The following is a 13,700-nucleotide window of genomic DNA, read 5'->3' on the forward strand; positions in this document are numbered from 1 at the left end:
TGAATGTTTCCTCCCCAGTACCTTGAGTGAGAGGACAGAGGACACAGGCTTACCTGCTCACACCTTGGCTCACTTTCACTGATGGCTGGGTCATCTCCCACCATCTTGACTACTCCAACACATATTATTTGGCTGTGAGCCCCACCCCAGCCCTGCAAGCAGGTTCAGTCACTCCCTTCTCTACCTACCCCAGCTGACTGTCATCCCCTCCCACCCCACCCCCGACAAAGCACCCATCACCCACAAGCTAGGAACCCGCACCCCAGAGTGCTCAGCACCTTGCTGGGAACAATCGGGCCCTCTGTCCGGCTATACACAAATCATGCTCCTCACCCCAACCATAAGTTCTCTGACACCCTCAACACAGAAGAGGAAGGCGGGCTGTTGGAATAGACTGGCTGCACTACTGCTGAAACACTGTGTATGCTGCACATATTTAAGGTGGATACTTGGATAGGCTTTGACATAAGTATACACACTTTTCAATACTAAAAGGCTCCCAGAGAAAAGCTGAGACATATTGAAAGCCATGAAAGCGAAGATGCACCTGCCATCCCCAGAGACAGTTCAGCTCTGCTCATAGAAACAGAGAACTGTAATGACATTTGGATCCTATGAAATTATATGCTCTGCTTATTTCCTGGCATTAAGTATTCTTCAAACATGCAATTTTTAGCAGTCACTACTGCTGGGGATGGAAAACGCTCAATAAGTCTTTGATTATGGCCCACGTCAGTCATCTTACACACATCACCTCACTTAACCACTCATAAGAATGCTGCTCCGATGTCCAGGACTCACAGATGGAAATGGCTTGTGTGGGGGTTAAAGGACTTGCCTAGAATCGGCTAATAAGCAGCAAAGCCAGGACAGCAGGGATCTCACAGTGACCGAGAGCCCTGACCGCTCTTCTAGGAGAGCCAAGTTGCCCATATCAGCTGCCTCACAACCACCTAGAATTCCAGCTCAGGGCAATCAACACCCTCTTCTGGCCTCCTCAGGCATCCACACACATGTGGAACACACACACACACACACACACACACACACACACACACACACACTTTAAAAGGAAATAGCAAAGCTCAGATTTTAACATGTGGCTATAGGAAACTCTCTCTTAATAGACTCAGCATCATTTAATCTCTCCCTCTGCTGGATATATAAGTTATTTCCAATGATGAATTATTATAAATAATGCTGTGTGAGCATCCTGGCATATATAGTTTTAGATATAATTTATATATATACATACATATATATATATATAAATATATATATAATTATGTTATTTGAAGGGTTTTTCTGATACAGTATGATGGCTCACATCTATAATTCCAGCTGAGACAGGAGGATCATGAGTTTGAAGTTAGCTTCAAATACGCAGTAATCTCCTAAGAAAAATAAGTTTATTTAAAAAACAAACCATCGGGGCTGGAGAGATGGCTCAGAGGTTAAGAGCACTGGCTGCTCTTCCAGAGGTCCTGAGTTCCCAGCAACCACATGGTGGCTCACAGCCATCTGTAATGAGATCTGGTGCCCTCTTCTGGCCTGCAGGGATGCATGCTGTCTACATAATAAATAAATAAATCTTAAAACAACAACAACAAAAAACCCCAACAAACCCAAGTGAGCAGGCATAATAGTATGTGCTTGTTTCCCCAGAGATTGGAAGGAAGAAGTAGGGTGACCGTAAGTTCAAGGCTCACATAGACTCCATGGGACCTTAAAATGAAGGAAAGGACAAAGGGACAGAGGGGAACAATAAAAAGTAACAATTTAGAAATCAAGTGACCCAGCTGAGAGGGTCGAAGGTCAGTATTCCAAACCATCCATGGTCTAGCCATCTGGGCAGGAGACAGTGGCTCCCAGGAGCAGCCTCTATCTCCCCTCACTCAGGAACCACTTGGAGAATGACCCTTGGCCTCTGTGTTGTCCAAATGAAGGCTTGCCAGTCCCTTCTTCCCAACTGCTCCTTCTGGAGGGGAGGGAGGCTCATTAAAACCACCAGAGCCGAGTGTGTCAGGCCCTGGGTGTGTTGTTTCGGTGACATGAAGGGTCGACATTCATCAGCACACAACGATGCCGTCAATTACAGCGGCAGAATCAGAGAGCGAGAAGGCACTTGGGGATTGTATCTGCTATTGTCCTTGGGAGAGAGAAGCTGGATAACGAATGTGTGGGCTGATGGTTTTTCTCTCCGCAATGACTCTCTGGACATGCTGGTTAGGAATAATGGAGGAGAAAACCCCCTCACTGCAAGCCTGACGCTCAGATGCATTGAGGCCGGATACCAAGAGCAGGCCAGGCGTCTTTTATTGATCACAGCTGCTTGAGTGGGCCCTGGTTACCTCTGTGGCTGCAGAATGAGTCCCAGCCCAGCAGCTCCATCTGCCTTCCCCATGGAGACCCATTAGTGGTACACTCATCAGCACACCGATTGGAGGCCGTGCCTCAAAAATTAAGGGAACAAGATGCGCTTTTGTGTCACTGACTCCGAATGTAGCCCCAGGACTAGACAGCACAGCTCTCACAGCCCCAGGCCTCACTTCTAGGAGCGCATGCCACAGGGGATGCTCTCCCCAGTGGGGCTGTGAAAAGCCCCTGCCTTGCTGCAGGCCACAGCCAGCATCCATCTCCCAGGTAGCCTTGACTAGGTGGACAGGAACCTGAAGAATTTATCAGAGGCCTGTGCACCCAGATCCCACCCTGGGGACAATCCAGACACTTCCCAAGGGAACCTTACACGGGCTCCTGACCAGGACTTTGACCAAGCCAGTGAGTCACTCTCAACAAAGGAATTAGACACGCTTCAACTGTGCTGCTGAGAAAGCCCATGTGGCCCAGCATGCAGGGATCTGCCCTCCCAGCACTGAAACTCTTAAAAACAAACCATTATTCATGGCAGTTTCCCAAAACACCAGTGCACACCAGTGGCCTGAAGTACCCTTAAATGTTTGAATCTGCTTTTAAAATGAAAATAGCACCACCAATATGATGCCTGACGATTCTTGAACAATCAGAGTATTAGCAGCCCCTCAGAACAAGGCGGCAATCGTGGCCCCATCATAGACCCCTCTACTGAAGCCTCCCATACCAAGGCTGAGGAGCAGGCAGCATCTACCCCCGGACATCTGTGGCTGTGTCTCTTACAGCCTGCCTGCCTACAGCTGAGTAACTGACCCTGCGACCTTCACACATCTGCCCAGTGCCAAAAAGCAAGTGCAAAAATCACCCTCCACCCTGCCAGCTCCCAGTTAGTTAGACACTAGCTTCTATACCAAGTGTACACAGCAATGCTGTGAAGCCCCTCCCAGGGGTCCCCAGAGTGACCACTTCCCAGTAATTAAGCTCTGGCTCTCTGTGAGGAGGAGGGGAACCAGGTCTATCATTGCAAACATTTGTTTTTCCTGGTTTTGAGACAAGGTCTCATGAAGCCCAGGCCTTGAATGCACTATACAGCAGAGGCTGATCTTGATCTTCTGATCCTCCTGCCTCTGCCTCTTAAGAGTTAGGACTACCGGCGTGCACCACCATGCCTCATTAATGTGGCTCTAGGCATTGAGGCTCTGCTGACTGAGCTGCATTCTCTGATACTGCATTTACTTTATAAGGCATCAAGGATCGGGATCACTCCCACCCTCTTTCAGAGCAAGCATGCAGCTGCAGCCAGCTGTTTGGTTTATAGAAATGGCCAAGAGTGGCCAAGGCTAGCCAGGGCTAAGCACCACAGAACTGTCCTGGAATACTTTCCGTGATGGACTACGCCTGAGTGCTGCCTACATCAGAACACGCTTCCCACCACAGGGCTCAATGCAGCAGTTTGCTCCTTTAGCTGGAATTGTTCCCAGTTTCAGGAAATCACAGGCCCTTGGACGCCTGGGTCACTTCTGCACAAGTAAGTGCAGCCTTTAAGTCAGCCCCTGTAAGTCAGCCTTTCTCTTTTGGCAGGCCAAGTGTAGAGCCAGAGGGGACAGCCTCTGGAATCTGGAGGCCTTAGGGTCACCCCAATGCTGTCACACCCCAGCCTCTTACCTCTCAGTCTTGACCTTCTTGTCTGTAAATGGGGTTGGATCTGTAGTTCACTGTGGGACAGGGTGAACGGACGGCATCATAAACGAGCAACCCCAGAGTGAACTGTCCTACTGCTAAGAGAAGGCCCTGCCTCCGGTAAGGCAGCAGTCACAGCTGGGGGTGTGGGTCAGGGGCACCAGCTACCATGTCCAAGGCCCTCTGTTCTCTCTCTAGCAGAGAAGTCAAAAACGTAGAACAGCAGTCATGGTGATCAACAGAGCTGATCGATAAGGATAATGATTCTGTTGCTCCTGCAGAGTGCTCCAGAACCCTAAAGAGGCTCTGCCCTTTGACCTCTATTGACACTTTCATTTAACATTCTGCCTTAAAAGATTAAGACGGCCAATGTGGCTGCCAGTCTACACCCTCACTAAAGGCTTTCCTGCCAGATGCTTTCTCTTCCTCTACTGTCCTGCATCTGGAGGTATGGTTCCTTTCCCCACAGTGTAAATGGGAGTTGAATTCTCCCCTCCCTCCAGTTATAAATGCAAAATGTCAACTTGTGAGGCTGCAACCAAGAAAGGGTTCTTACTCAGCAGTGGGGGCCCAGCCAAAGTCAGGACTCCATCTCACAGCCCTAAGACAGGGCATCTCCTAGCTCTGCCACGGCCATGACCCTAAAGGACAATGACATGGAGATGCACCTACAAGACTGGAGGGTAAAGGAGATATACCTGCCAAGGACAGCATCAGGAACAAGGTCAGGGTGAAGGATGAACCATTGCTCTTCTCTACCGTGTAGAGATACAATGTAGCAAACAATCTCATTAGAAACATGTAAATAAACATTCAGTCTGTTACAGAACCACACAAAAAGAGACTGGTACAACTGGCTGCATGATAACACCTTTAGATGTCATAGGTCACCCTTAAAGACTGACACCATATGACATAGGCTCTATTAAAGCTGCCTCTCAACGTGCGGGGAAAGGAATCCTACACACTACAGGCAGGGCTTTAACCAAGCACATCCAATATGGAAATCAGCAGGAAGGTCTTCACAAAATATGTAGGATCCAGCTACACCACTCCTAGGTATATAGCCAAAAGTCAGCTTACGACAGAGATTCTTGTGTGCCCACATTACTGTAGTACAGTTCACGGCAGTAACGTGCCATCAGTCTCGGTGCCCATCAGCCGACAAATGGAGAATGAAGATGTGGTATACAATGGCATAAAGAAATGAAATTATGACATCTGCAGCAGAGATCATCTTGTTAAGCAGGACTCAGGAAGACAAACATGGGGTGTTTTCCCTCATATGCGGAATCTTGAGTTGAGAGAAAAGGGTGAGAAAGCAGAAGGGAGCTGGGCGGTAGTGCACACCTTTGATCACAGCACTAGGGAGGCAGAGGCAGAGGGATCTTTGTGAGTTCAAGGCCAGCCTGATCTATAGAGTGAGTTCCAGGACAGCCAAGGCTACACAGAGAAACCCTGTCTAGAAGAGGAAGAAAAAAAGAAGAAGAAGAAGAAAGAAAAGGAACATAGAAAGGAAACTGTTTGAGAAGAGGAAGAAGGTCAGTCCCGGGGCAAGACAAGCAGTAAATGAAGTGATCAAAGTACACAGTACATACATGACAATGTAATGATGAAACTCATTCTTCTCTATAATGTTTATATACCATGACAGCTAGAGAGATGGATAGAGCACTTGCTGCTCTTTCAGAGGACCAGAGTTCAGTTCCCAGCACCCACATTGGGCAGCTCACAAGCACCTGTACCTCATAACCCCAGGAAATCTGATGCCCGCTTCTGGCCTCCATAGGTACTCACAAGCACATAGACACATACTTAAAAATAATAATATTTTTAAATACACACTAATAATTATTAGAAACCTTGCAGAAAAGAACAATAAACTGGGGGGTGGAGAGATAGCTCAGCAGTTAAGAGTTAAGAAGACCTGGATTTAATTCCCAGCACCCACATGGCAGCTCACAACTGTCTGTAATTCCAATTCCAGGAAATCCAACACCCTTACATAGACATGTGTGCAGGCAAAACACCAATGCATGTAAAATAAAAATAATACATTTTTAAAAAGAATAAATTGCCTATCTCATGGTCCAACAGGGCAAAGTCATCAAAGACATGGATTGTGGCGCAAGTATGTGAACGTTCTCCTTCACTGAGGTTTTCTTGGGAACCTGACAGGGTACTGTTTTGCCTCAGTGATTTCATCTGTGAAGTCACTTCCTGTGCTATCCCCTGCCCTGGGCTGCTGGGTGGAGCTCTGGGTCTGAGCTCCGGGTCTAAACACCTCTGTACAGCTCTGGACTAGGAGGGAGGGTACAGGAGAGACACACAAGGCAAGCCATCAGCTTCCCAAGACAGAGGCAAGACAAGAGAGGGCCAGGTGCAGCTCAGAAGCCAGACAGTGCCAGTGTCTACAAGCTATCCGAGAGCACCCACAGGGTCGGTGCAGGGCCCTGATGGATGGGGATGATAAGCTGTGGGTGGAACATTCCAGGGCTACAGAACTCCAGGCAGGACCAAGCTGCCTCTGTACAGGGTGGGGCTGAGGCTGGTCTGCCCAAGGTCAAGGAGAGTTGTCTGCCCCAGAGCAAGTGGGCCAGGACAAAACGCTGAGCAGAGACAGGCAGGCTCCTCACAGTGCAGTGCATCTGGCTAGGGTCCCCAAAAACCTGCTTCTTCACCTGGTGCTGTCACCCCAAAAGAGCTGCGTCCTGCCCGGAGGGAAGGGGTTTCTGCTCAGGCTCCACTGGACAGATGGCATGACCACCTCTACTCTGAAACCCCAGCTCCAGCCCTCTAAGCCCCTCCCTCTCCCACCTCTACTCTTCTTCACCATGGTCTTTCAAAAGAAATTATTAATGTATGTTCATAACACAACACTGTGCTTCATGATGATGTTTCCATGTATGATCTCATGTGCCTTTGATCATATTCCCCAATGCCCTTTCTGGTCTCCCTCCTCACCTCACTGGTCCCTTCCACTTCCCAAATAATCCTTCCTCTTGCGAACCACACAAGACAGATAGGTTTTATCTAGAATCCAGACCAGCAGTTCTCTACCTGTGGATCACAACTCCTCTGTGGATCAAATGACACTTTCATAGGGGTCACCTAAGATCATCGGAAAACACAGCTATTTACATTACCATTCTTAATAGTAGCAAAATTACAGTTATGAAGTAGCAATGAAAATACTTTTATGCTTGGAGGTCACCACAACATGAGGAACTATATTAAATACACAGCATTAGGAAGGTTGAGGGCAAACCCATGGCATTTGGCTTCTTTCCGTTCACACGAAGGTCTCCAATGCCATCCAATGAAGTCACTTCCTGCAAGTGACTTCACAGCTGAATAACACTCCACTGTGAGCACACATGCCATTTTTCCCTCTCCGGTCATCTGTCAGCAGGCATCTAAGCTGCTTCCCTAGCTTGGCAGCCCAGCTCTTAGCATGTGTCCACTCTCGAGTGTGGTCTGAGGCAATGTGGTCACAGTGCCCACCCTGTCCAGCTGATCCTGCCAGGTCTAGGCTGGATCTGCAATGGCCACGTGCTGACTTCTGTCCAGCTCTGACGTGTATAGAGCTGTGACAGCATATGGGGATGAACCAGTGAGGCCTTCTGCGTGCCAGGCAGCGGCCACAGTATCAGACGGCTTTGCCCACTCAGACTTTGGACTCCTCACTGTGCTCCCAACTCTGCCTCAGGCCTGTTCTGTCATCTTCCTGGACACGGGGCAGATCACAGCCTCAGGACGACATTGATATATTTACCCACACTACTGGACACTGCTGGGCGGCCAGGCTGGAAGGTAGATTCAAGTCAAGGGGCCCCCAATTCCTGTCCTCTCATGAGCCATTCACAACCTGGGGTTCTTCTGACAGCAGCACCTACAGCTAGTAAGGACTTATAAAAGTCCCCTCCACACATGAAGGCCCAGACCATGCCCACTGTCAGCTTTGATTACACCTGTGTCCCATTGGCAAGCATGCTGCCTCTCCTAGAGGGACCACATGGTCACCATAACCCGACTGCCAGACGCTGCTACCTAAGTTAGAAGCACTGCCCAGGCTAAGTAAGAACAGCTTCCTCAGTCAGAGGTGTCTGCTGTGTCTCCTGCCTGCTCCTGAGGGGCACTGTCCCCAGACTGACAGTGGAAGGAGAAGCCAGGGCAGAGGGGTTACTGACAGTCCAGGGCTGCTCAGAAAGAGGCAGCGCCACGTCAGCCACTTACCTCATCTGTGTACTGGACATCGTCCACGGCGTACTTCTCCTTGAAATGCTCCTTGGAATGGATCCTCAAAAGAAAACACAATGAAAATCATGGTCAGGGCTTGGCAACGCCTCAGCCTGGCCACCTTCTGCCTACCCAATCCAGGCCTTGAAGCCCTGGGTCCAGCCTGCCGTGGTGTGAGGATCTAGCACCAAGCAGGTGTACCCAGCACTTGGTAAAGGGTGCCAGGTCACTGAGCCACCTCTGCTGCCCCCGCAACTCCTGACTCAGTTCGCTATGGCCCTGGCTGCCTGCAGCCAGCAGCTGTGGAACACTGCCCCTGGCCTCCACTGTGTCCCTCCATATCCCCGACCCACCGGGCAACCAGTCAGTGTCCTCACCCTCAGGGGCACAGACCAAGTGGCCTCCCGGGCTATACCTCTTGAACAGTAAATGAACACTTTAAAGAAGTCAATGCCAGTGTTTCTCAATGTGATGAGAATGAGGAGAATGTGAGCTTAGTCATCAAACTTGGAAAATTAGCTGGGGAGAAAGCATGAAGTAGATGAGGTGATGCTTTCTCCTGAATTCAGCAGGCTGCCGCCTTGTCCTGCCCTCAGGTCCTCAGTTAGCAGATGAGTCAATGCTGTTTGGGACGACAGGCTCACATATGGAAGAAAACTAACTACATGGGGGGTGGGATGGGGTGGTGATATCACCAACCAAGTGCCAAGTCCAGAGATGTAAATATGCTACCTTGCACCACTGCACGCCTGGCTGCCACGTAAGGGGAGATCCCCATCCCTTCTCATCCTATTGTGGTCTCACAGCAGGTGTCCCACCCAACAGAGACCTCAGTCCAGTACAGAAGGTGGCCTAACATTCTACTTCCAGAGCTGGGTGTGTAGACTGGGGGGGGGGGGGGGGGGCTGGGAGTCCTAAATAGAACCAGGAGGAGACCTCAGGGCTCCACAGTCTGGGAGCTGCAACACAGCACTGCCTGGGAACCAGGAGTTCATGGTTCTCTCCGGTCCACTATTTCCACCCGAACAAACAAAACTGGCTGTCAGGGCACAGACTTCAGGACCAGGGCACCGGGAGGGCAGTGGAAGCGGCAGCGAGGGGCTCACAGCCCAGGTAGACAACCCACCTCAGGCTGGGGATCACTGCCATCTCATAGAACGCCCTCTGCTTTTTCCTTTCTGTCCCCTGTCTTCCTTCCTTCCTTCCTTCCTTCCTTCCTTCCTTCCTTCCTTCCTCCCTTCCTCCCTCCCTCCCTCCCTCTCTCCCTCCCTCCTTCCTTCCTTCTTTCCTTTTCTCTCCTTTGGCCTCCGAAAAACTCACTGGGCATCAAGCTCTTGCCATTAATTAAATCTGCACAATTGGGTCACATTAGCTTCGGCCATGAGAGGACTCACAAGTTAACTGGCCAAGACCTGACACCTCCATTAGCAAAAGGCCTCAAGAGCTGAGGCAGGATGTGTCACTTCACCTGGGTTCTGAGAGTCCCAGCTGCAGGCTGGAAAAGCAAGAGGCAGGGCCACCAGCAAAACAGCTGCTAAGCATCTTCATTCCCTCTCCAGCTGTGCTGCTCAGCCCAGCCCTACCTCCAATCCCAGTCACTGTGTCATCTCCAGTTGTGACAGGCATGAAAAGGAGACTCCCTACAGATTCAGAAGCACAAAGCTCTGACTCAGCCTCCAGGGCTCTGTGCAGAGGCTCAGGCCAGCCGCTAATATGGCGGCCTAACCTTTTCATGTCCACTGCCATAGGGCACCTGAAGCCTCCCTCCAAAAAATGTCCTTTAGAGAGAAGGCACCAGGAAGCACCTCCTGTCCTTCCCTCCCAGGAGTCTCACAAGCTAGCTAGCAGTCATCCGAGGCTCGCCGCACCAGAGAAGCCTGGTGAAGTCCGCAGGCAGAAAGGCCTGAGTCAAGAAGTGGCAGCAAAGAGGAGGTGAACCTAGTGGGCTGTGATAAGGGGGTGTCCCCATTGCTGGGTGCTCACCCCCACACCCCCACACGGTGGTTACACAAAGTCCTTCTGCATGGCTGTGATGAAATGCCTTACAGAACAGCCTGAGAGAAGAGTCACTGACTTGGGCTCAGGTCTTTTTGTTGCAGAGGGCTCGGTCTGTGGTTGCTTGGCTCCACTGATTCTGAGTTAACAGGGAGGCAGACCATTATGGTGGAGGGCATGTACAGCAAAGGCTGGTCCCTTTGTAGTGGACAGGAAGCTGACAGCAGAGACAGAGGCACCCCCCCCCCCCAAGGATACATCCCCAGTGACCTATTTCTTCCAAAGTCTTCCTTCTTAAAGTTTCTAAAACTTTTCAAAACAGCACCAGCAGGTAGGAACCAAGCACCGAATATATGACCTTCTGGGGGACAATCCACATTCAAACCACGACAGTGGGCACAGGGCATTCCACTGTCTGTGGATGGCCAGGCGGAGCAAAGGATGGCTGGCCCCTAGAAGAGCCCCAACAGGAAGAAGTGGGCACAGGGACCAATCCCACCAAGTGCCCCCTGCCCAGTACTTGCTCTCCTTACAGAGGCAGACGCCACAGTCTAGGCTGGGTGCAAACTGGGTCTTGAGAGCCACAAGCGCCTCCCATGCATCAAGGCTTGCCAGGACTAACTGCCAACAGAAGTTATGAAGTGCTGTGAGCCTTTTGTCTGGGACTCAGCACATTACATTCTTCTTAGAAAGGGCAGAGATAATTAAGTTTGAACAGTTCTTGCGTTTTCATGTTTGTGGGTTAATTACAGTAAAAATCATTTAACTACCTGAAGGGATGTGTGTGCCAGGCTGCATGATCAAACCAGGCACGAACACCTGGCAGCCAGGACTTGGTGGGGTTGTGACATGGGAAGGAACACTGGCTAGGAGGGTCACTAGAAACCTGTGAGTGCTCTGAGGGTTGTGCTGGCCAGGACACAAGGAGTCTTCTTCAAGGGTCTACACCCAGTCCCAGCTGGCATGTTGGGAGGAGCAAGCGGAGCTCATGCCTGGCCTCATCACATGTGATGAGGCCAGCAGAAAACAGACTGAAGGGATGAATCAGGAGAGGAGGTGAGCTCCCTCGGACACTCCTCAATCAAGTGCACAGTGCAGTTCCAGCAGAAGAGAGAAGTCCCCTCGCTGGACAGGACACCACCCTGGAGAGAAGATTTGTGCCCAGGCACTCAGGCCCATGTAGGTCTGCTCTGCCTGCAACTGAGCCCAGAGTCAGAGCAGAGGATGCCTGGTTGCAGTGCCATGAGCCCCAAAGCCCTGTGTGAGACCTCAGGTGAGACGGAACTATTAAACAAATGCCACATGACAGAGACATGATGGAACCCTCCAGAAAATGAAATTTTAAAGAGTGGGCCTAACTGGCTAGCTGACCACCTGCATGCAGTTAATGAATAAGTAATAAGACCAGATGACAGCAGTCACCATCAGTTTCTGGCGTCTGGCACCTGCCTTCAGCTCCAAACAATGCCGCTGCCTTTTATTCCGCTCATGGTACAACATGGTGCGTGCAGAGCAGAAGTCAGCAACCATGTCAACATGTCATTAAGTTGTCAAAGAGGAAAGGAGCACTCTGCAACTCAGAGCAGGTGTCTGAGCCTGGAGACTGCTCCTATGTGTGAGCTGGGGCAGCCACAGAGCATCCTCTGAGGTTATCCGCCACACAGAAGCCAGGCAGAGGGCGGCCACACTGTAAGGAAACGTGATGGAGACAGAGCTGCCCATGAGCTAGGGACTCTGGCTAATCCCTGAGTGCTGGGGGTCAGGGGCAGGTGCTCAGGAAGAGGCAAGAAGAACCTATTAGTCCTTTCTCAAGGACTCTTCCCATCACAGAACCCATCCCTCCTCCTGAGTATGGCCCAGAGAGGATCAGGAAGCTGTAGTCCCAGTGACTCAAAGTATGTAAGTGGGGGGCTAGTGCCATAAAAAATTGAGACCACATCCCACACACCACATCCCACAGGCTTCACAAACAGCCCACATACAAGCCAAGTGTGATGGCACATGCCTATGATTCAGGGAGCTGAGATAGGAAGAGCTTGAATTCAAGGTCAGCCTGAGTTACATAGCTAGACCCTGTCTCAAACAACGAAAGTCATCCCATATGCATCCCACTACAAATCACAACACATCCCATCCCCCCCCCCCCCCCCCCCCCCCCACAGGCCCATATGGGTTCTACTATCAAAAGGAGCTGTGTACAGGGCCTCTGGTACTCAGCTCTGGAGAGCTTACAGTAGCCTCTTCCTGGACAGCCTGCGGCCCAGACAGGGATTCGAGAGGCCAATCACCACCTCCCTGCAAACCTAGGCCACACACTCTCTCCTTTCAGCTTGGTCAGGGACAGGCATGGCTGTAGAGATTTCCTATCCCTACCCAAAGCTGTTCACTTTCCACGGGTCCTGAAGCTACTTTGTGTGGTTTGTCACAGAGAGAACTTCCAGTTTGCTTAGAGGAGCCCAGACACCCCAGGCCAGAGTTACTGTCAGCTAATCCTCTTTTGGACAGATGCCTACAAAAACACATCAAGGGCTCCCACCCTGCTGCTTCAGTGAGGGTGTGGGGTGAGGCACAGGCTAATCCTAAACTTCCCATCCCCTCCCCCAGCACCTGCAATCCTGACACCTGCACCCACAGAAAAGCCTTGGAACATCCGCTGGTTCCCTGAGTGACTCTGGATTGTAGTGTCTGCCAGATGGGTTTTCAAAAGCCATCAGATAGACTCCAAAGGAAGCTGAGGAGCTTAAGGTCAAATGTTCAGTCTGGTGGGTTTTGATTGCAAAGGCCAGGTAATCCCATCAGCCTTGCTCCCGGTGCCCTATCGATTACGAGAGCGTCTGGAAGCAGCCATGCACATCAGATCTGGCTGATGTTTCCCAGCTGCAGCCCAGACAACCAGCCCCTTTGTCACCTGCCCATTACAGCCAGCCCTTCCCTCCCAAACACTCAGGCCACCTCAGAGCACAGACAGGAAAGGTCTGCTGAGGGAGGCAGGGCTACAAGAGAAAAGAAATGTCTCAGCTGTGGTGTCACAATCTCCCTTGGGGCCACAGCTCCCGAGTCTAGCCTGCACAGCACACAGCCTCATTTACCCGGGGAACCAACCCTGCAGACCCACTTTTACCCCCATGGTTACTCAAGGCTCTATTCTGCACTAGACAAAGCTGCCTCAGCAAAGCAGGACGGACTAAAGAAGAGCTTTTAACAGTCTCCGAGACTCAGCTGCAGCCAAGGTGCAGACTGTAATTCCTGTGTTCTTGAAGACTATCCGCCCAGCAAGCAGACTGCTAACAGCTGAAACTGGACCAATTGGATCCTGGGCTTTAAACCCTTCAGTCAAGGGCTATTTAGCTCCCAAGATGTAAGTGTATGAGACAAGGGGAGTTCACACGGGTCCAGCAACTGGGGTAGAGTCCCTC

The 13,700-nt window shown here is 50.8% G+C and overlaps 1 protein-coding gene across 2 annotated transcripts in view; it reads right to left on the reverse strand.

Moving 5' to 3' along the window:
• Pepd (peptidase D) overlaps positions 1-13,700 on the reverse strand; it is a 133,352-nt gene that overhangs the window by 104,865 nt on the left and 14,787 nt on the right. For both annotated transcript variants that reach the window (XM_036185182.1, XM_036185190.1), the window contains one exon: positions 8,287-8,350. In XM_036185182.1, coding sequence (XP_036041075.1) covers positions 8,287-8,350 — 64 coding nt within the window. The remainder of the gene's footprint in view (positions 1-8,286; positions 8,351-13,700) is intronic.

This window comes from Onychomys torridus, chromosome 1 (genome assembly GCF_903995425.1).
Source record: "Onychomys torridus chromosome 1, mOncTor1.1, whole genome shotgun sequence".
Taxonomy (NCBI): domain Eukaryota; kingdom Metazoa; phylum Chordata; class Mammalia; order Rodentia; family Cricetidae; genus Onychomys; species Onychomys torridus.